This window comes from Parasteatoda tepidariorum, chromosome 4 (genome assembly GCF_982258835.1).
Source record: "Parasteatoda tepidariorum strain Cologne lab strain chromosome 4, Ptep-v5.0, whole genome shotgun sequence".
NCBI classification, from domain to species: domain Eukaryota; kingdom Metazoa; phylum Arthropoda; class Arachnida; order Araneae; family Theridiidae; genus Parasteatoda; species Parasteatoda tepidariorum.
In genome coordinates, this window is record NC_141758.1 from 4,028,302 (window position 1) to 4,049,559 (window position 21,258).

The 21,258-nt window shown below is 30.9% G+C and overlaps 1 protein-coding gene across 1 annotated transcript; it reads left to right on the forward strand.

The window, feature by feature from the left end:
- Positions 1-865: 865 nt before the first annotated feature.
- LOC107438900 (uncharacterized) lies at positions 866-20,478 on the forward strand. Its single transcript, XM_016051313.3, has 3 exons — positions 866-1,002; positions 6,672-6,767; positions 11,424-20,478. The coding sequence occupies exon 3, from the start codon at positions 11,440-11,442 to the stop codon at positions 20,227-20,229; it is 8,790 nt and encodes a 2,929-aa protein (XP_015906799.2). The 5' UTR covers positions 866-1,002; positions 6,672-6,767; positions 11,424-11,439; the 3' UTR covers positions 20,230-20,478.
- Positions 20,479-21,258: the final 780 nt, after the last annotated feature.

The window sequence follows — 21,258 nt, forward strand, 5'->3', positions numbered from 1 at the left end:
AAATATTGGAGAAGAAAAAATTTGATCTTAGTTCACAACGCAAGTGGTCTGCTTTGAATGACCTGGAGAAGGAAGACATGATCATTTTCAACGCTTGGAATGGTATTCCTGACTCTTACGATCAGCTAAAAAAGCTCGCGTTTGCTGTTCTTTCCCTTTTCGGTTCTACATATATATGCGAACATTCTTTTTCAAGCATGAACATTATCAAGAGTAAACTGAGAAGTCGTCTGATGAGAACTTGGAATCATGCCTAAAATTAAAAACAATAACATACAAACCTGACTTACTCAAACTTTCCAAGGAGATGCAAGCACATTGTTCGCATTAATAAATATTTATTAAGTATGGAATTTAGTTTTATTTAGTGTACTACTCATTTAGTGTAATAAAAGTTTACTAAACAAGCACATTTGGCTCCCAATTTTTTTTAAAATTGTTGTAATGTTCATATTTGGCTCTTTGGCTAATAAGTTTGCCGACCACTGCTTTAGCCCTTCTCCCTCCCTCTCCTCCTCTCTTCAGTTGTATAGGAATGCACTACGATATTTTCCCTTTTCTTAATATTTTTCCTTTTTATTTAATAAAAATATTTTTTAAAATTCCCGTGATACTTTTTTTTAGAACTATGTTTAACGTAATTTTCAGTTCCATATAGTTTTCCAACTTAAAAGATTTTAATCTATGTGAAAATCAAGAGAGAAACTAACGTACTTCCTTCCTCTATGACTTTCCACACGCTAATGGGGAAAGCATGTGAAGTGTTGCCATAGGAAGAGAGTTCTGCTCTACGCCACCTGCAGCCCATTTCGATCGCCAAATCTCCAATCCTTTACAAATTCTTTCACGTCACAAATCGTTCTCAAAATAAAGCTATAAGCTAACGCATAGAGCTCGTCTAACTTATTTACTACAATAACTACGAAAGAGCGCGAGGCCTGAAGTAAAAAATATGCTTAATTTCTGGTTTGATAAAAGATGAAAAATAAGTTCTACGTTAAGGTTTTTTAATTTTTTTTCTGCTTTGTATAAATTTAAGTATCTATTTAGTTTTATTGTAGCTTTCAACAACAAAATAAACCAAGTGCAGTGATTGAAGAAAACATGAAACGCATATTATTGTTTACTAATCTTGAAAACTGATTTCTTGTTTGCTCTTATTGAGAACCGTAAATCGAAATAATAATAATTGGAAAAGTTTCATAAACAAGTTCTTTATCCAATAATAAGTATTAATTTTCCATAATCTGCATTAAATTGTAATCTCTAAATGAAATTGGATTTTTGATGAGTTAAAACAGTCAAAAACCTCCACTGAGTCTCAAATTATAATGCATTAAGTATTTATTGTAAATTTCAATCAAATAGGCTCTTACATATACAATAATCAATTATAAAATAGATATTAAAGTTTTTAGAAGAAGAGAAAATTTATACTTTTTAGATTGTTTTATTTTATTTGAGAGATTTCTTATCTGCTCAATGAATTTTTAAGTTGAATTTATGAAATCAAAAATATAGGGCAACTATTATTTTAGTTTTAATAATACTAATAAAATGGAAATCTTTTTTATTTATTTATTATTGAGGGGAAAGGGATATTTCTGTTTTATAATCTGTTGTCTGAACTACAATTTCCACGGTCACAAATGGATTTTAAACTCGTATGTTTTAAATAAAAATATATATATCATGTAGAGGCCTCCCCTTGGGTGTATACGAGTTATTCCCTTTGAGTTGGCTCCCTTCTGCAATGAATATCCAACATTCGGAAGGCTGAAGGGGACAGGGATATTTCTGAATCATGATTTATCGCACCAACTACAATTGCCAAGGTGCTTTATAGTTCTGAACTTTCTATTTTTTTTAATGAAAAATTTTGCATATGTTTGCCTGAGGATGGCTACGAGTTTTACCTTTTGAGTTGGTATCTTTCTGTGAATTTTTTTCCACGGGTTGCTGCCTGGAAGTTGGCAAGACTTTGTGCTTATTCTGACACAGATCACGATACGGAAACTGCTCTTAGGGGACATCCTGATAAATTTAAAAATGCGTCCCCTTTTTTCGCAAACAACAAAACTATTTAATTACATGCAAAACTTTTATTTGATCTATCTCAATTAGATTCCTTGTTAGAAATATTTTCTGAAACATTATTTTCTGAAGTCTAAATTAATGTTGTGGAAAAGAATTGGGGGAAAAAAATTATTTTTTTTAGGTGTAATTTACATATAAAGTAGTGACATGCTCTTTAAATACTATATAAATTTCATAACCAATTTGATTTAGGCCATTGACCCTAATTTAATGTAGTTACACATTTGTTGAATTATAACTAGATATTTTATGAAAAAAAAGGGCACGCCTTTCATCGGAAACTCATCCAGTGAAACCTCCAGGAAACGCCACGTCTGTGTCGGGGACCACTTTTTGGAAAGAAAGGAAATTTTTTCCATAGACTTTGTGTTGATGAAAGCCTTTGAAACTTCTCCCAGCCACCAGGAAAATCTCTGCACCAAGATCAAATAAGGAAACACAAAAAATTATCAAAACAACAAATATTAACGAAACCAATGAATAGATTCAAAATATTTTGAGTGGCACTTATTCAGAGATCACTTTTTGATGATATCTGAAAGTGATCAACAACCTCATGTTACAGTCATAGTGCGCTAAAGAAGATGCTATTAATGATTTATTTTTAAAAGTTAAATTAGAAAAAAAACCTTAAGCATTTCAAGCAAACAAATTTCTCACTTTTTTAAGGTAATATTTCTGATATAAAATTAAATGCAAACTTAGGCAAGAAACATAATTGTTTACTTATTTAAAACGATTATATCTTTCATAATTGGTACATTTGTTTTTACTCAATTAGGGGTCATTTTTATTTGCTTTATGTTTTATTCCTTCATCTGGTTTTCATGATGCCAACACGAGTGAGATTTCTACAATAAGTAAATAACACTGACTAAAATTAAAATCATTTGCGAATAATCATTTATCTTTGATAGCATTTTGAAGTCAATGGAGGTAATCCTTTTAAGAATGACCCACCTCCATTAACGACCACTTTCTCACTTCATATACATGGATTAATTTGAAGTTGGTGGAAAGAAATTTTTAAAATTATATATTTTCATAAATTATGCATATATTATGATAAGCTAAAACAGGGTTCCTACACTGTCAGGAAAACCTGCAAAAGTCAGGCTATTCTAAAATTAAGCTAAAAAGTCAGGATTTTTCTTACATATTCATAAAGTTAGGAAAATAAAAAAAAAACTATATTTCAATCAAAGACTGACAGGCAAAAATAAAGTTTCAAGGAAAAATTCTGTTGTTCAAAATATGTAATTTCCTCATAACATTCCTCTTTCCCTGGTAGAACCTGTCCTGTTAGCAATTTTCCTCCTGTTTATCCTATAGCAAAGGAATTTTTGATAGAGTTGCTAGATTTATTGCTCTTTATGTCAATAACTGGTTTACAGACAATAGTAGCTGAAACAACAGCAAAAAAGTCAAAAAACGAATTTTTACTGATTTGTGATGCTGCCAAAAAAAAAAAGAAGAGCAAAAGAGTTTCTTAGAGTTTAATCCACAGCAAAAGAGATTAGATAATTTTTTTTCGAAATATTTGCATGGAGAAAAATATGTGAATATTTGTGGGAGGTTATAAAAATTGTTCTTATCCTCTCGCATGGTAACGCAGCAGTCGATGGAGGGGATTTTCAGTCAATAAAAACTTATTGGTTGAAAACCTCAATGAAGACTCTATTATTTCACAAAGGCGTGTGTATGATTATGTTTCATTTATAAATGGAATAAAAAACATAGACATTAATGAAAAAATGCTAGATGCTGTAAAAGGATCTAGAACAAGATGGAGACATGCATTAGAAGCCAGAAAAAAAAAATGAAGGAATTAAAAAGCTGAAATTTCTAGAAAACTAATAAAAGAAAAGATCGATGATTTGAAATTAAGAAAATCTAAATTGACGAAAACTGCTGCAACAGAACTGGATGTTCTTGATTCAGAAATTGTCCAACAACAAAATATGTTGAGAAATATTATATGACATAGGAGCCCCTGAGTTTCTCCGCAAGCTTACAGTATTACTGAAATAAATTTAAAAATACAGTACAGAACCCGTTATCCGGAAATCAGAAAACCGGAAAACCAAAAAACCGGAACGAAATTCGATAAATTTCCCCGCCATTTTTTAATTTTTTTTTTTTATCCTCATAAGATTTTAGGATTTTTCTTTCTTTTTTGAAAGACACCTTACCATCATTTTGGAAATAATCATTAGTGTATTACTTCATCGTTTTTTCTTCTTTATAAATTTATTTCCAACTATTTCTGTTTTTTTTAGTTGGGTCTAACAAAAAAAAACGGCTTTTTGTATCGATTCAGAAAACCGGAAAAATCAGTTATCCGAAATAGCGATGGTCCCGATCGTTCCAGATAATCGGTTCCCTACTGTACTCGAAAAAAAAGATATTTTTGATTTTATTTTTCTCACAACTTGCATAATTTTTCTATCTGAATTTATATTTGTATGTAATTAACTTTTCTTGACTTTTTTCCCCTTTATATTTCAATATTATCTTTTAAAAGAAAAGTCAGTTTTAAGTGAAATTGTGATTTTTAAAAATTAATATTTTAATGTAACAATTGTTGTATTTTTTAAGAGTAAATATTATTTGAGGAAACTGATGCATATCTCGCAGATTTTTATATCCTGACGACACTCATGCATTTGGTTCCACTTAACATTAAGTAAAATAATATTTCCATAATCCAACAGATTATCTTGATCTTTTATTTAAATAGTTATTTAAATACTACAAAAACACACTAAAAGTTTAATCTAATGATAATTAAAAATATGTTTCACAAGTTTTCTGAAAATATAATTTGGGATATAAAGTGCTATTACGCAATTCCACTTTAATGTATAAGTGTTTATCCTATTCAATCTATGATACTTATGACTGAGTAGCATATTATAACTAATTGAAACTGCAATATTAAAAGTTTTGTTGGAGTGGGAAAAGGTGGGTCAGGAATTTTATTTTAAAGGTCAGGAAAAACCTGCAAAAGTCAGGATATTGTTTTCTCAAAATAGTGTAGGAATCCTGTAAAAATATTTACAAAAATGATAAAATATTTCATCACAATATACAGTTTTTTTTTTGATTATCATATCTCAATTTAATAAGTATTGATATCAGAAAACTCATGTAAGAGTACTGTAAAAGCATGAAGTATAAAAAGATACTTTCCTCAAATTTTGAACTAAGCCTTGTATCTCTTCTCAATATATATTAAAACTAAAGTCTGTACTATTGTTTCAAGAATGGGAACACTGATTAAGATTGTGTTTTTTATTGTGGTTTTCTAATTTTCAATGTGGTATGTAAATAATCTCCACTTTTGGGTATCATGTCAGTCAGATGCAATATCAAAAATGCGAAATTTCATTGTTGAAATCCTGTGTTACTGATTAAACTTTCCTTTACATCTTTTGAAAGGCTACATTGATTGCTGTGGCATTTTTGTTTCACATTGCTAATACTGTTTATTTTATTTTATAATTTTGTGATAGCTGATCCCTCTATATTGAGTTGTTCTTATATAATATTTAAAAACAAATTTTTTAAATGTTGCATTGTCATGAAAATAGCATTGTTACAAATTTAAAAAAAAAATAGAAGATGTTGATAGCTTGAAAAAAATTAAATATCTACAGGGGTCTGTTAAGAAGAAATTTGGGTCCGTTAACGGACCCTTCACAAAATATCTTTTCATAAAAACGGACCCTTCACAAAATATTTTAACTTAAAAACGGACCCTTCACAAAAGGATTTTTCTTATAATCGGACCCTTCACAAATTTGTTTATCTTCATTATTATTTTGTTAATCGAATAAACCCTTTCCTGGGCAGAAAACAAGAAAGATGGATGTAAACGAATTAAGTTTTGTCTTCGGCAGATGATTCTTCCATTATTCGTCCGAAATGAATATTCTGCGCTCAGCAGTATAGGCTGAATACCAAATATTTGTATGTTGCATCTTTAATTTAGAAGCAGCAATTGTTGTTCATTTTTTAAAATTTAATTTTTTTAATTATAATTTTACAGTGTCGAGCATAATCTTGTATATCTTTACAATTTAAAAACTCCTCGAAAAAGTTTTTTTTTTGCAATAACGGACCCTATTTGCACAAATTCATAAAAGCGGACCCTGGTTGAAAGAATGTGAGTAATTTTTTCACAATTTCACGAAAAACAGACCTTTCACAAAATGTCTGGACAGACCCCTGATCTAATTTAAGCTTGCTATGCTCATAGTTTAAATGCTGAAGTAAAAATGCAGGCTGGAAACCAATATTTAAGCTAATATATGTTTACAAAAATTAAAGAAATTCTACATATAACAGTCATGTAATTTTAAAAAATGTAAATATAATATTCTTATTCATAAAAATAAATATTTGGTATATTATAGTAAATTTGGTTTCACTGTCTCTATAACCAGCAAGTAAAGATAATTTGCGATTCTATTGCATAATTTTCAAAATTGTTGCGCGTCCTTGTTATTCATGTGGTATAATTTAATATAATAGGTAATTGTTGTTTAAAATAAGATTTATTTTTATTCTAGGACTGATGATGTAACATAATGCTCCTGACTCATTTCAAATTTTTTCTAAAATAACCATTGGAAGGATCCTCGTCTTATCAAAGACTCTTTTTAATGGTAATTTTTCTGTCTTAAATTTCAACTTATATTGTAAATTGTCTGTTTGTTTGAATTGTAAATTGTCTGTTTGTTTGAATTGTAAATTGAAAAATAATGGGAAAAAAAAGATAGAAATGTCAGTGGCATAGTTAGATGGGAGAGCAAGAAGATAATCTGTTCATGGGTGCAGCTTTAGAGATATGCCAAATTCATAAGAAATGATTGAAAATTAATTCCAGAATAAAATGTTTTTCTATTTCAAATATCCTTAGTTTCATTCCCTGCTTATGAGCCCCATAACTCCTTAAATTTTTTAACTAATTTGTTCTGGTTACTATTTTAAAGTTTGCATTGCATTAATTGACAAATTTTTAAAATTAATTTTACCAAATTTGCAGCACGTTTATTGAGAAATGCCTTTAAACTAAACACTTATCATTCAATCAATCAAAAACAATGCACATATTAAAAAAAAAAAAAAAATAGTATAGCATACATTGGTAAATATTAAACCAAGCTGAATGAAAGCTTGTAACATTATCAAGACACATTATTTTTTTTTCTTCCAAAATTTTATTCAATATTAAACTTATCAATGCAATGTCATGTGTGGAAGATTTCAGTTTTCATATCTTTTTTGTTTTTCAACTTTTTTTTATGTAAATATGTACTGCTATTTTTTTTCTCCTTATTGTTTAAACGTTTTACTGTCGAACCTGTTTATCTCGAATCTCACGGGAAAGACAAAAAATTTTAGACAAAGAGGTTTCGAGTTATACAGGTACTTTAAAAAATTAAAATAAATTAAGAAATTCTATTAAAAGTGCTGTACTTGTTTTTAGTAGAAAAATACAGGCATTTCTGTAAATTAATTATACAACACACATCTATTTACATAAAAAAAATGTAACGTACATTTAACGCTTAAAATAATTTTTCAAAGATTTTCGACGTCTAAACTTTTTTGTTTCGATAATTTTTTTACCATTTGGAAGAGCAGCAAATCCCCCATAGCCAATATTTTCTTAGGATTAATAAAAAGTTTGTAAGAATTTTACAGCTTTTTTTGCTCTCACTTTTGGTTCATAAATATGATTTTCAACTTCTTCATCTGATATTCCTTTGACATTATCTATGATTTGTCTTTGACATTATATTTGACACTATCTGTCAATGTTCCGAATGTTGCCAGGTAGTTGTCTACTTCTAAAAATCTTCAAAATTAATTTCAACATTAAATCCCGATTATATTGCATTCCATTCTTGCAAATCCAAAACTGTATTTTCAGCGTCAACAGTTTCTTCTTCTTTATTGTTGCCTTCAACCTCTTGTTCTTCATCTTAACAGCTATTCTTAAAACAAGCCATTTTAAAATCATTTTGGATAACTTTTAGAGACACATTTTTCCAAGCAGAACAGTCATTCTGATAGCATTGAACACATTTACTTTTGGAAGTAAAACTTTTTTCATCGATGATATCTATAAGTTTGAGTGCCAACTGTTTTCTATAGTTCACTTCAAAATTCATAATTTTCCTTCGATTCATTGGTTGTAATTTTGAGCTAAAAATGAATTTTTATTCCTAGCTTTCTTATCTATGTTGAAAAGCTAACCCGTGGTGGTCACTCTGTCCTACTCATCAACCCCTCACTTACTGACAGAATCATTATATTTTTTTCAAGTTAAGGAGGTGCAGGGGACAGTGATCAAAATTTCAAGAAACACCCCCAACCTTTTCATCTCTACTTTCTGTGGGTTCATGAAATTCATCTTCGTCTGAAAGTTCTGCCGATAAAGAGTGTTATGTTGTTTGGACATTTGCGCTCTATTATAAGAAATTCGAGATACGAAGGTTGAGTGGTCGCTCCCCAGGGGTTTCCCTGTATGTACATTTATATGTGTATATATATAAAGAATTTTTAGCTTTAAATTTTTTTAAATTTTTACTATAGCTGTAGAAATATTCAATGAAATTAAAGACAATTTTTGGAGTGATTTTTAATGTCTAACATATCATTTTAAAAGTCTTTTAAAAAAATGTTAAAAACTAAGCTGAATATCAACAATGTAAAGTAATCCTTTCATATTCTGCGTACGGGAAATTCATTTAAAAATATTTTTTCATGATTGGGGGGGGGGGGGAGATATTAAAGAATTTTATATGAATCTTATTTGATAACTTATGAAACAAATCTGATTTGAATATCTTTTAAAAGTAAAAAGTTTTTGGCAATTTTCTAAATATAAATATATAAATGATAAGGAGTTTTCTGCATTTTTCATTTTGTATCATAAAACGAAGTTAAATTACGAATGATTTAACCCTATAATGCACAACAAATTGGGATGATATAAAGAAAGAAAACATGTGAAATAAAATATACTTTAATATGGTATGGTCCTCTATAATGCTGGTGTCATTTTTCATAATTCTTATAAAATAGTATGAACTAAAATTCATGGAAAACTCAGAAACGTTTTGATGTTTGTTCTGTCTTTTATAGGGAGATAACAATTGTAGTATTTTGAAGGAATAATTTTGGAGTTTTCATTTTAAAATAATCAAAGTAAAACAAATTTTCAACTTGAAGCTAGAAATGAAGCAAAGTTCTCCAACTCTTGCAATTTTTTTTCTTCGGACTTTACAGCTCTTTCTTTATTTACACTATGAAATGTAAAGCTTGGAGTTTAATTAAAGAGATATTTATTAACCATTTTAAATTACACGGCAACATACTCGACCAGAAGAGAACAAGCACTGAACATGAACTTCGACCTCCTCCAAGCAATCCAAAACATCAATGCATCAATTACCTCACAGTTACAATCACGGTTATTTCTATACAGTTAAAACATATGTTATAGCAGCCTTGATTAAAAATAAAAATTTGTTGTACATAGGGCTGTGAATCCAGAGATGATTTTAAAAGAGTCGGGTAAATTTTCTTTACCCTGATTCCAGTTAAGTTATTAGTTAGGTCCTATTCGCTAAACAAAATAAGTATTATGGAAATTGTTTAGACAAATATTTATAATTATGTTACTGAAATATTATTCAAGTGTATATATATATAACCACAAAAACAGCATATTTCTCTGACCCCAATAATATGCTTATATATTTAGTTATGAAAGTAATTAAATTGTGAATCCTTTATTAATACAGTTGAGAACCAATTATCCGGGATGCTCGGGACCATCGCTGTCCCGGATATCTGAATTTCCCGTTTTTCTGGATCGACCAAAAAGTGTCGTTAATCGATGTTTTATCAAACCCGAAGTACAAGGAAAAAGTGTAATGCATAAAGTAAGAGAAAAAAAAAAGGTACTCCTAACTTTAAAAAGAAAAAAAAAATGGTAGAAATATAACATTTAAAAGAATAAAAAAATTTGCAAGTTTAGACAAGAAAATCAAGTTTAAAAAATACAAAATTCTCATATTTATTTTTTAAAAATAATTACAATTCCTAAATTAAATAATATAAACAAAACCAATGATTAAATAACGCAATATATTTCATACCTAATTATACGGGGAGAAACGATAAAATAAAAAGAAAACTTATTAATCTAAATAAAAACACTTGAAAATTATCGAACCGAAACGATAGTTAAAAAAGGCAGTAGCATAAATATTAAAACCCGGAACAAGGCAAGATCAACGGAATTCAAAAAAAAAAAAAAAAAAAAAAAAAAACCTAATGATAAAATTTATGAATAAAAAGAATTAATTTATTGAGTGCGAAATTTATTGCGAAAAGAAAAAAAATCAAACGTAGTGGAATCAGAAAAACAAAACTGTAATCTGCTTCATAAAATAATCCTATGTTTAAATTAATAAACAATTCTCCTTTTATTTTATTTTTTTTTGTTGATAAAAACAAGATTTTTAATTACAGCAGATGTGATTCCACACCAAGAAAAACTTGCAATTGATACCGCACTTCCAAAGAATGAGAATTTATTCAAAAGAAAAAGATTTTATTTTTATTAGTCGATCTCAAATAAATATATTTTTCTCTTTTCTTTTTCTGTTCACTGATATGCTTGCAATGCATTTTCCCCACCCCCCTCGTAAATCAGGCAGAAAACGAAATCAGCATGCCACACCCTAGAGTTTGATTGACGGCCTAAAGAAAAAAATAAAGCATTTCTCCCTTCCCTGCCTTCAAGGTCACGGAGGAAATGACGTTTCTCTGGGAAAACGGGGAAAAATTTTTTCCCCTTCCTTACATTTTTCCTCTACTCAACTTCAAGGATGAGTCCAATTTCCGCTTTTTTCGTTCTAGATTAAAATGGCGGGAAAATCGAGCAAAATTTTTCCCGGTTATCTGGATACCGGATAAATGGTTTTCTACTGTATTCAGATGAAAAGACGGTACTATATTATTTTTTTATTCTAATTAGTTTGTAAATTATTATTTTGTAATGAAAGTTTTCTATAAAATTAAAATTTTTCTCTTGTGAAATAAAATTTAAGAATTTAAGCCTAAAAAGTGGTTTAGGTAAAATCTTAAAGTCCCTCCCACAAAAATAAAAATTCCTACCGAGTTAGTAGATTTTTTAAAAAAGGCTTGGGGCTTTTTAGACCCTATTAGTCAGAGTTGAACATTTCAATTGTTAACATCACACTGGTTTTAAATGTTTATATTTGTTTTTCTTGTTACCACAGGCGATAACCGACTGCCATGGAATACACTCTAGAACAAATTGATCCGGACAATCCACATCCCATCATCATTCGCTTAGATGGAAATGAAGTGATTGTTGGAAGAAAGACTGTGGTATCACTCTCTTCTCATAGCTTAGTGTCACGGAGACATGCCTCCTTTCACAACATCAACGGAGAATGGCACATTAAAGATTTGGGAAGTCTTAATTGCCTTTATGTAAATGCTCAGAGAGTTGAGAACAAGAACGGTTTGCGAAAATTGAGAGTTGGAGACACCATTGGTTTTGGAATTCCTGTCTATTTATCTTCCATTAAAGATGGATTCATTTGTGTTTTGAAATCGAAGCTGTCTATAAAGAAAGAAGATTTAAATGAAAGTGATGTTTTGGTGGTGGAAAAAAACAAAACAGTGTCAGACATATGTGAGAATGGAAAGGAATCCAAAAAGTGTCTCTCACCAAAATTTTTTTCTTCGAATCGAAATGAGAATATAAATTTATCTTCTACGTTGCCAGAAATATCTTTGAATCACTTGGATTCCAAAACAGGTCTGCCAAAAAATTGCATTTTCAATGATAATACTAATAGAAGTGTTTTACCTAAATCTTTGTCTCTTTCAAGCATTGGCTTTAATATACGAAAAGACAACTGTAATGATACCACAGAAGTTTCTGAGCCTACAGTAGCATTACCAAAAATTTATAATTCATTACTTCAGTTTGAAGAAACTGTACATAATTTTGTTGCCCATAATACAAAACATCTTGATACAAAAATTAATCTTAACTTATTAGAGAATAAAGAGATTAAATGTGAGTCGGATGAAGAACGCATATTTGTTCAACCGAATTCTGTGGGAAAGAAACTAAACAAAGTCAACATAAAAGATTTATCTGAAACATGCGGAAATCCCTATTTAAATTCTTTGAGCTTCAACACATCTGAGAAACAAAAATCTGAAACCAGCTTTGATTCTGTAATACAAAAGAAAGTAATTAAATGTCACTCTGATGTAAAATCTGTTCATTTTCTACCCATTTCAGGGGAGAAAAGAACCGAAATTCAAAATGATGTTTCATCCGATGTATGCTTAAATTCCCATTCAAATGATGATATTTTATCTAACACTTACAAAAAATTGCCCTTTAATTTTGCTCGAGGGGAGATTCCAGTAATTCAAGATGAAGTTTCCTGCAATGCATGTTTTATTTCTATTCCAAACAATGATCTTCAGCTTCCTGAAATCCCTAAGGTTAATAGAGGGCTATCTAATTCAATTGAAAAAGAAAATGATATAACTGTAATTCAAGATACAATATCTTCTAATGCATGTTCTACTTCTATTACAAACAGTGATGTTTTCATTGCTGAAAGTCCTAAGGTCAATGAAGAACTGTTCAGTTCATCTGAAAAAGAAATCGCATTAGTTCAAGATGAATTTTCCTCTAATGCATGTTTTATATCTATTTCAAGCAATGATCTGCTTCCTGAAAGCCCTAAGGTTAGTAGAGATCTGTCCAATTCAATTGAAAATGGTATTGCTGTAATTCAAGATGAAATATCCTCTAATGCATGTTTTACTTATATTTCAAACAATGATGTTTTTATTGCTGAAAGCCACAAGATTAATGAAAAACGATCCAATTCGACTGAAAAAGATATTGCATTAGTTCAAGATGAAGTTTCCTCTAATGCATGTTTTATATCTATTTCAAGCAATGATCTGCTTCCTGAAAACCCTAAGGTTAATAGAGGGCTGTCCAATTCAGTAGAAAATGGTATTGCTGTAATTCAAGATGAAATATCTTCTAAGGCATGTTTTACTTCTATTTCAAACAATGTTTTATTTACTGAAAGCCCTAAGGTCAATGAAGAACTGTCCAGTTCAGCTGAAAAAGATATTGCATTAGTTCAAGATGAAGTTTCCTCTAGTGCCTGTTTTATTTCTATTTCAAGCAATGATATTCTGCTTCCTAGAAGTCCTAAGATTAACAAAGGGCTGTCCAATTTAGCTGAAGATGATATTGCAATAATACACGACGAAGTTTCCTCTAATGCATGTTTTACTCCTATTTCAAATACTGAAGTTCAAATTTCGAACTGCTCTAATTTCAAGAAAGAATCCGCTCTAAGTTTTACTGGAGGAAAGACCTCTGTAATCCACGATGAAGTTTCATTTAATACATGCTGCACTTCAAGTGATGTTTTAATTGTTAAAAGTTCTGAAAATATTGAAAAATTGCAACCCATTTTGGCTGAAGAAAAGAATGCAAAACTTCAAATTGGGTTTTCACCTGTCCTATGCTTTAATTCTATTTCAGACACTGTTTTGGCTGTTAACAATGATAAGGGTAATGAAAAATTATCAAGCTTTTCCAATGTAAAGATTACAGCACTTCAAAATAAATTTTCTTCTGATACATCAATTGATTTTATTTCAAACACTAATAGGTTGAATGTTAATAAAGAGTTGTATCCCACTTTTACTCCAGAAAAGATTAAAGTAATCCTAAATGAAGTTTCATCAGATACTGGCTTTAGTTCTTTTTCAAACATAGATGCTTCAATCAGCAACAGTTCAAAGATTAATAAGGACCTATCGCTGAATGTTTCTGAGGATAACGTCCAGAGAATTCAATGTGAAGTGTCATCAGATACTGGCTTTAGTTCTGTTTCAAACACAGATGCTTCAGTCAGCAACAGTTCAAAGATTAATGAGGATCTACCCCTGACTGTTTCTGGGGATAACATCCAGAGAATTCAATGTGAAGTTTCATCAGATGCTGCCTTTAGTTCTGTTTCAAACATAGATACTTTGATCACCAACAGTCCAAAGATTAACGAGGACCTACCACTGAATGTTTTTGGGGATAACATCCAGAGAATTCAATGTGAAGTTTCATCAGATACTGGCTTTAGTTCTGTTTCAAACATAGATACTTTGATCACCAACATTTCAAAGATTAATAAGGACCTACCACTGAATGTTTCTGGGGATAACATCCAGAGAATTCAATGTGAAGTTTCATCAGATACTGGCTTTAGTTCTGTTTCAAACACAGATGCTTCAGTCAGCAACAGTCCAAGGATTAACGAGGACCTACCACTGAATGTTTCTGGGGATAATATCAAGAGAGCTCAATGTGAAGCTTCATCAGATACTGGCTTTAGTTCTGTTTCAAACACGAATCTTTTGCTTTCTGACAGTCTTGTGGTTAATAAAGATCTACCACTGAGTGTTTCCAAAGATAAGATTGAAGGAATCCAAAATCACCTTTCATTAAATGCAGGCTTCAGTTCTGTATCAATCATGGATGCTAATGTTAATGAAGGTTTCCCCCTGAGTGATTCTATCAATAATATTAGTAAAAATCAAAGTTCTTCATGTGTTGAAAGATTTAATACAATTCCAAATACTAATTTTTTAAATTTACACTCAGATGGCACTGGATTTAATAGCAATGAAAAAGTTCCCTCAGTTTCTGTGTGGCTTGAAAGAAACTGTAATAAAAATTTTAACGCTACTAATGTAGCTGAGTGTTCATGTTTAGAAACTAATTCTTTAAAATGTTGTAGTGCACCTCTTAAGAATGTCATCGATTTTGTTATTGATTTTTCTTATGATTCTACATGTAATAATTTTTTTAATGATAGGGTTTTAACTGAATTAATTTCTGACCAGTCAAAATCCTCCGAAGCATCTGCCACGATATCTGATACTAAATGCAAGAAAAAATGCAAAAATTTTAGATCAATTGAAACAAAAACTGAAATTGCAGAGATTACTGTTATTCCTTGTAATCAGGACACCATTAATAAATCAATTTCTGATCAATCGAAGCTATCAGAAAAATCTGCTAAGAAAGCTAATGCTAGTTGTAAGAAAAAATGTGAAGGCTTGAAATCAGTAGAAGTTAACAAAGTTGCAGAAAAGAATAAAAATGATATTTCTTGCAATGAAACAATTGTTAATATATATTCTGATCAATCAAAGATGACTAAAACATCTGTTAAGAAACATAAAAGAAGTGATAGAAAAAAAATTAACATTTCTAAGTTAAGTGGAACAAAAAATAAGAATCTAAAAATTAATCAAAGTTCTAAAGAAAATGAGAAATGTGAGAATCCTCCTTCACTGAATATGCTTGAAGCCTCTGAGTTGCAAAAAGATATCAATGCTTATGATTCTTGCACCAAAGGTATCAATGCTTATGATTCTGCAATCAAAGGTATAGATGCTTATGATTCTTCAATCAAAGGTATCAATGTTGATGATTCTTCAATGAAAGATTTCAATGCTTATGATGATTCTGTTTCTGATCTTCCTAATGAATTTATTGATACTGCCAAACTGCAAACAGTTATCAAAACTGAGGTTTCTTATATTTCTAATGAATTAATTGGATCTCCCGGGCAGCAAACATGTGTTATTTCTGAAGTTTTTTCTATTACTGAGCCTCCTAGTGAAATAACCGAAATACCTTTATTGCAATCTGCCATCAAATCTGAAATTGCTTCGATTGATTTTCCTAATGATATTAGTACCAATAACCCTTTTTTTGATTCAACAAAATGTGACTTGGCATTAAGTTCGTACAAAAATCAGCTATATCCTCCTAATTCACTTGAAATTAAATGTAAAAACAAAAATCCAGAAAGTAGTGAGGGTTGTGCATTAGTTGTGCGAGACTTAGTACAGCATAAACTCTATGATAGTGACACTGAGTCTTTATCAGAAACATGTTTATCTTCAATAAAAGATAAAAGTTGTTATGAAGCCCACAACTTAAAAAATTGTTCAGTCTTATTAGAGAGATTAGACTTGAAACAGAAGTGCCATAATGAGGAAAGTTATGTTAAAAATATTCACGATCCTAGTTATTTGATAAAAAAATGTACTGTTTTACTGACACGTTGTGATTCAAAGGAGTTTAAGCTACCATCAGATGTCAAAGCTACTTTTCAAAATGATTCTAAGTTACTGAGTTGTGTTTCTGGCAATGGTCCCTTGAACTCAATTGTTTCAGGAAAATGCAAAAACTTTAGAAAAGAAAGAAGAAAGAAAGCTTCATCTGTTAGCTTGGAAAAGAGACTTGATGAAAGTGGGCAAAATAAATGCTCAACACATTTTTCTTCGCTAAAAGCCAATAACAGTGTACGGGTTAAAGGTCTTACTTTATCGAGAGATGGTTCTGCTTCTAAACGAAAACTTGGTAAAACAGTTCAGAAAGAAAGTCCCATTTTGTTGACAGATGGGGCTGCAATTGAAAAGAGGCTCAAGAAAACAGTTCAGAGAGAAAATTTCAGTTTAGTGGCCAAAGCCGTTGAAAAGATTTCCCCATCGAGTAAACGCAACTCAAATAAATCTTATAAGAGGAATGATATTTATAAACCTATTCGAAAGGGTAACGCAGAAATGCAACAAATGGGAATTACTGATACGCATACCTCTGATGGTTTAAATTCATCTACTCTAGTTTTGAGTAACAAAAGTGTCGGACAACCGTCGGCTTATGTTGAAAATAACAGTTACTTTGCAAAAATACCTTTATCAAAGCAGAAGAAAAATTCTGCTTTGTCTAAGCTAAAAAAACAAGCTCATACTGCTTCTCAATATCATAATTCATATACTTTCAAGAGAAAATGCCTTAATGGAAAACCATCTTTTTCCAACTACATCTTTAAGAAGAGAAAGAAAGCATCTAAAGTTAGACTAAATTTTGCTGAAAATCTTTTTTCACCAGTTTATAGCTTTCAAAGACAGAGAGATCAATTTTCCTCTGAAGATGGTGCTTCAAGAGAAACTGAGGTTTATAACAATGGTTCCACACAAAAAACAACTTTAAAAAGTAAGAGGAAAAACTCTTATCCAAAAAGAGCTAACCGTTTTTCAAGTCGAATGAACTTCTTACTTGATTTACCTACTGTACAAAATCCGAACTCCACTTGCCAAAAAGATATTGTAAATAAAGGATCTAATTTTTATAAAAGTTATACAAATTTACTAAGTGATAATAGTTCCACACGTTTGCCAACATCTTGTACAGTTTCTAAGTCACCAATTGTTGAATATAAAAAGACGGTTCCTAATAAGTCCTGTTTCCCTATTTATCAACAATATAATTCCACAAAACTGAATAACTCGTTTATGAATTTTCAAAACAATGTTACAAAGTATCCATCACAATCTACTCAGGATTGGTTAGAGCAAGAGTTTTCAAATGACTCGTACTCTAGTGCTGGTCAAAGTTCATCTTCTGAAGTTTTAATCATGGATAATTTCGATATGGATAATGATTGCATGTACGGTTTTGACATAGGGCCTATCGGAAAAAACACCGACATCATCATTCCATGCAACTCAGAAGCCAATAATGCTCCTGCCAAAAAACCTTATGAATTTTCACACAAGTACAACTCCTTGACTTGCATTCAAAAAATCATGGAATGGAATCCCAGGTGGTTAAATGAGGTACAGGATTTTTTTCCTATTGTGGCAAACCGCTCAGGACACCTAGACCTTACATTCGATCATTTTGACACATACTTTGCTGCATTTTCTTCCGCCATAGTCTTGGATATATGGCAATATATGTTGCTCAAATGCTCAGAACATAAATCAACTAACAAAATTTCTCATGATTTTTATTGTGTGACTACTTTTTGTATTGATAAACATGACATGGTTGAGCTGCAGTGCTGTTCGTATGTTACTGACAGTCAGTCCTACACTCCATCGGAAGGTACGGTAGTTTTTCTAGATATCTTTGACAAAGAACGTGAGATTAATACTCAGATGTTCGGGTATATAAATAGGTTCAAAGCTCTTGAACTCAAGGACAAAACCAAAACATTGTCCATTGTGCCAAAAGCTAAAAAATGGGATTTTAGTATTTATGTAAAGAAAGAGATTTGTTTGGGAAACCAAATATTATTGGCTCGTGGGATTTGTAACATTAAGGATCATCTGCAATTGGCTGATGCATTGTGTACTTTTCAATTTTCTCCATTTAAGAATATTGTCTTGCAACTTAAGGAGGAGAATTTTCTCTTGTGTCAACATTCACCAGATATAACTTCAGCTGAATATATAAACAGAATGAAGGAGGAAATAATGAATTTCTATTCACCATTGAAGGTGCTCTTGTGTCATGGTGCACCTGGCACAGGTAAAACTCACTCGGTACTGCAGCTGTTGGAAAAATTGCTTTTTTTTAATACTTTTAAATTAAAAATTTTAGTGACTGCTCCATCTGATTCTGCTTTAGATGAAATTGGCTTAAGGATTATTGAACTAAATGAACGCCACACTTGGAAATGTAAATCTTTAAATGTTATTAGAATAGGAACCACTAAAACAGTTCACCAAAAATTGCAGGCATATGTGCTAGAAGAAATGGTTGCAAGGATGTGTAAAAATCATTGCCGAAAAGATTTACCTTCAGAAGAGAAGCTGAACTGCTTGGAAGTTGAAATTAATGCCTTGTACCAAAACTTAGGCAATGCTGCCAGTTTTAAAAAAGTTAATAGATTTCTGGCACTGACCCATCAAATCAAATCAATGGCTGACCACAAATTGAAATCGCACAAACCTTTTGTGCATTTGAATCAAAAAAGGCTGTCCTCGGAGAAAGAACTGGATTGCTTGGCTTCTGAAATTAATGTTCTGAGACAGGAATTGGGTACAGCTTCGAGTTTTGAGAAAGTTGATAGAATTTTGTCCCTAACCGAAGAACACAAGTTGATGAGAGATCAGTATGAGAAGAAATTGCGAGAGGCATCCAAGGCAGCCTGCTTGTCTGCATGTTCTGGAAGTGTATGCTCTCACCTCTACTGCAGCATGCACAGAGCGTGTAAGCAGTACAGGGTCAACTTATTGGAAGAGTGTGACATTGTGCTAACAACTTTGGGCAACAGCATTAAAAGTGTTGTGAATTTGATGTCTACTCAAAATGTTGCCGTGCCTTTTACGTGCTGTATAGTGGATAATGCATCAGATTGTACTGAGTTGGAACTGCTGCAGTGTTTGACTATCGGTATCAACAAACTAATACTATTTGGGGATGTCCTACCAAACACTCCAAAAATAGCTCAGAAATCAAAATGTGATCTGAAGCGATCTATGTTTGAAAGATTTTACTCTTTTTTTAATAAATTTAATCTTGAAAGTCCCATTTTTTCATTGAAAAAACAGTTTCGTATGCATTCTGAAATTTGCCGTTTTCCTTCTGTGTATTTCTACAACAACACACTGGAGACTTCACCAGAGGTAGATGATCGCTACAGGCTATCTCCCTTGAAGCCATATTTTGTTTTAGACGTTATAAGTGATCAGTATATCGGGTCCTCGGACGAGAGTGAAGCTGATCAGTTGGCACTCGCGTATCTGTGTTCCATCATCAAGCAAGCAATTTCTTCAGCGAACATTGGTGTGATATCCACTAAAAACAGAGTTCCTATTTACAATGCTTGTTTGTTTCAAAACGATTTTTGTAGAGAAGTTGAGGTTAATACTGTGGACCATTTCCTTTCCAAAGAAAAAGATATTGTAATCATCCCATGTGTCAAATCTAATGATTCAAATGAGCTTGAAGATTTTGCATCAGATTGTTCTAAGACAAAACTGGCTCTAACGAGAGCTCGCCAAAGTCTAATAATCTATGGAAATATATCCAGCTTAGATCATCACAAACATTGGAAAGCTCTGAGAGATGATGCAATAAGTCGAAATCTCTATGCATCCATATCGTCTTTATTCCATATGCCGCTCATGTTAAATGAGATAATTTTTGAACCAGATGTATAGACAAAATTTTTTAATTGCAAGCTTTTACAATTAATCATTTTTATGCCATTAATATTAATCAATGTCAGCTCGGTAGCAGAAACCCTCTAGTCTGGCAGAAGGCAAATAAGATTATCACAGCATCTGTAGATAATTTTCAACCTCACATTTTTATTAAAACAAGAACGAATGGGGGGAAAAAATTGACAACAAATAAAAATCAAAAATAGAGCGAAAAAGAAAATATTTTTCTATATTTATGAACAAAAATAAGGAATAGTTGTTTTTTACTTTCCTTTTTTAATTTGATACCAAAAAAAAGATGCTTACTTCATGTTAATTTTTCTAGTCATTATTTTATTTGTCTTTCTTTCAATTAAAGGAACCTTAAATGAGCACAAATAAGAATATCATAAATTACATTTATGTTAATTTTTCCCTTTAAAATGAAAAAAAAAAAAGTTACCATCTGCAAGTTTATTCTTTCTTTTTGATTTCTTTATTGGATTTAGTATAAGCATAAATTTTTCTCCTTTTGGGCAAAACTAAAGTATAAGTATATAAAATTCAAATTAAATTTAAACATAAAGTTTCTATATAAAACTTAATTGTACAGTATACTTTTGATATCCCAAAAACCTTGCTATGTCAAGAAAAATTTCTCATTAGCATTACATATCCACCTACTGTTATTTTGAATTCCTATGTCGAAGGATTTTTTCTCAAAACCTTGCTATGTCAGAATTTTTTTTCGAAATAAAAAATAATTTTTTTTTTTGAGAAGTCACAATTTAAGTTAATTGTAAGCCCATTTTTTACCTTTTAATGCATAATTGTTTTTGTCTTACTTTTGAAAATAAAATTATCATTGTTGCATTTAGACTTACAATCAACTATCATTACATACATATTTAATACTAGTTATTCGTATGTTTCACCACTTTTTACAGTAATATTTTAAAATGTTTTTTTTTTTTACTTTTTAGAACACATTTAGTTCTGAACTTGTTATCTCGAAATCTTGAAATAATTTTAGTATCCCTTGAACTT

Coding starts and splice junctions, on each gene's coding strand:
- LOC107438900 (XM_016051313.3), top strand. CDS start 11,440: ATGGAATACACTCTAGAACAAATTGATCCGGACAATCCACATCCCATC.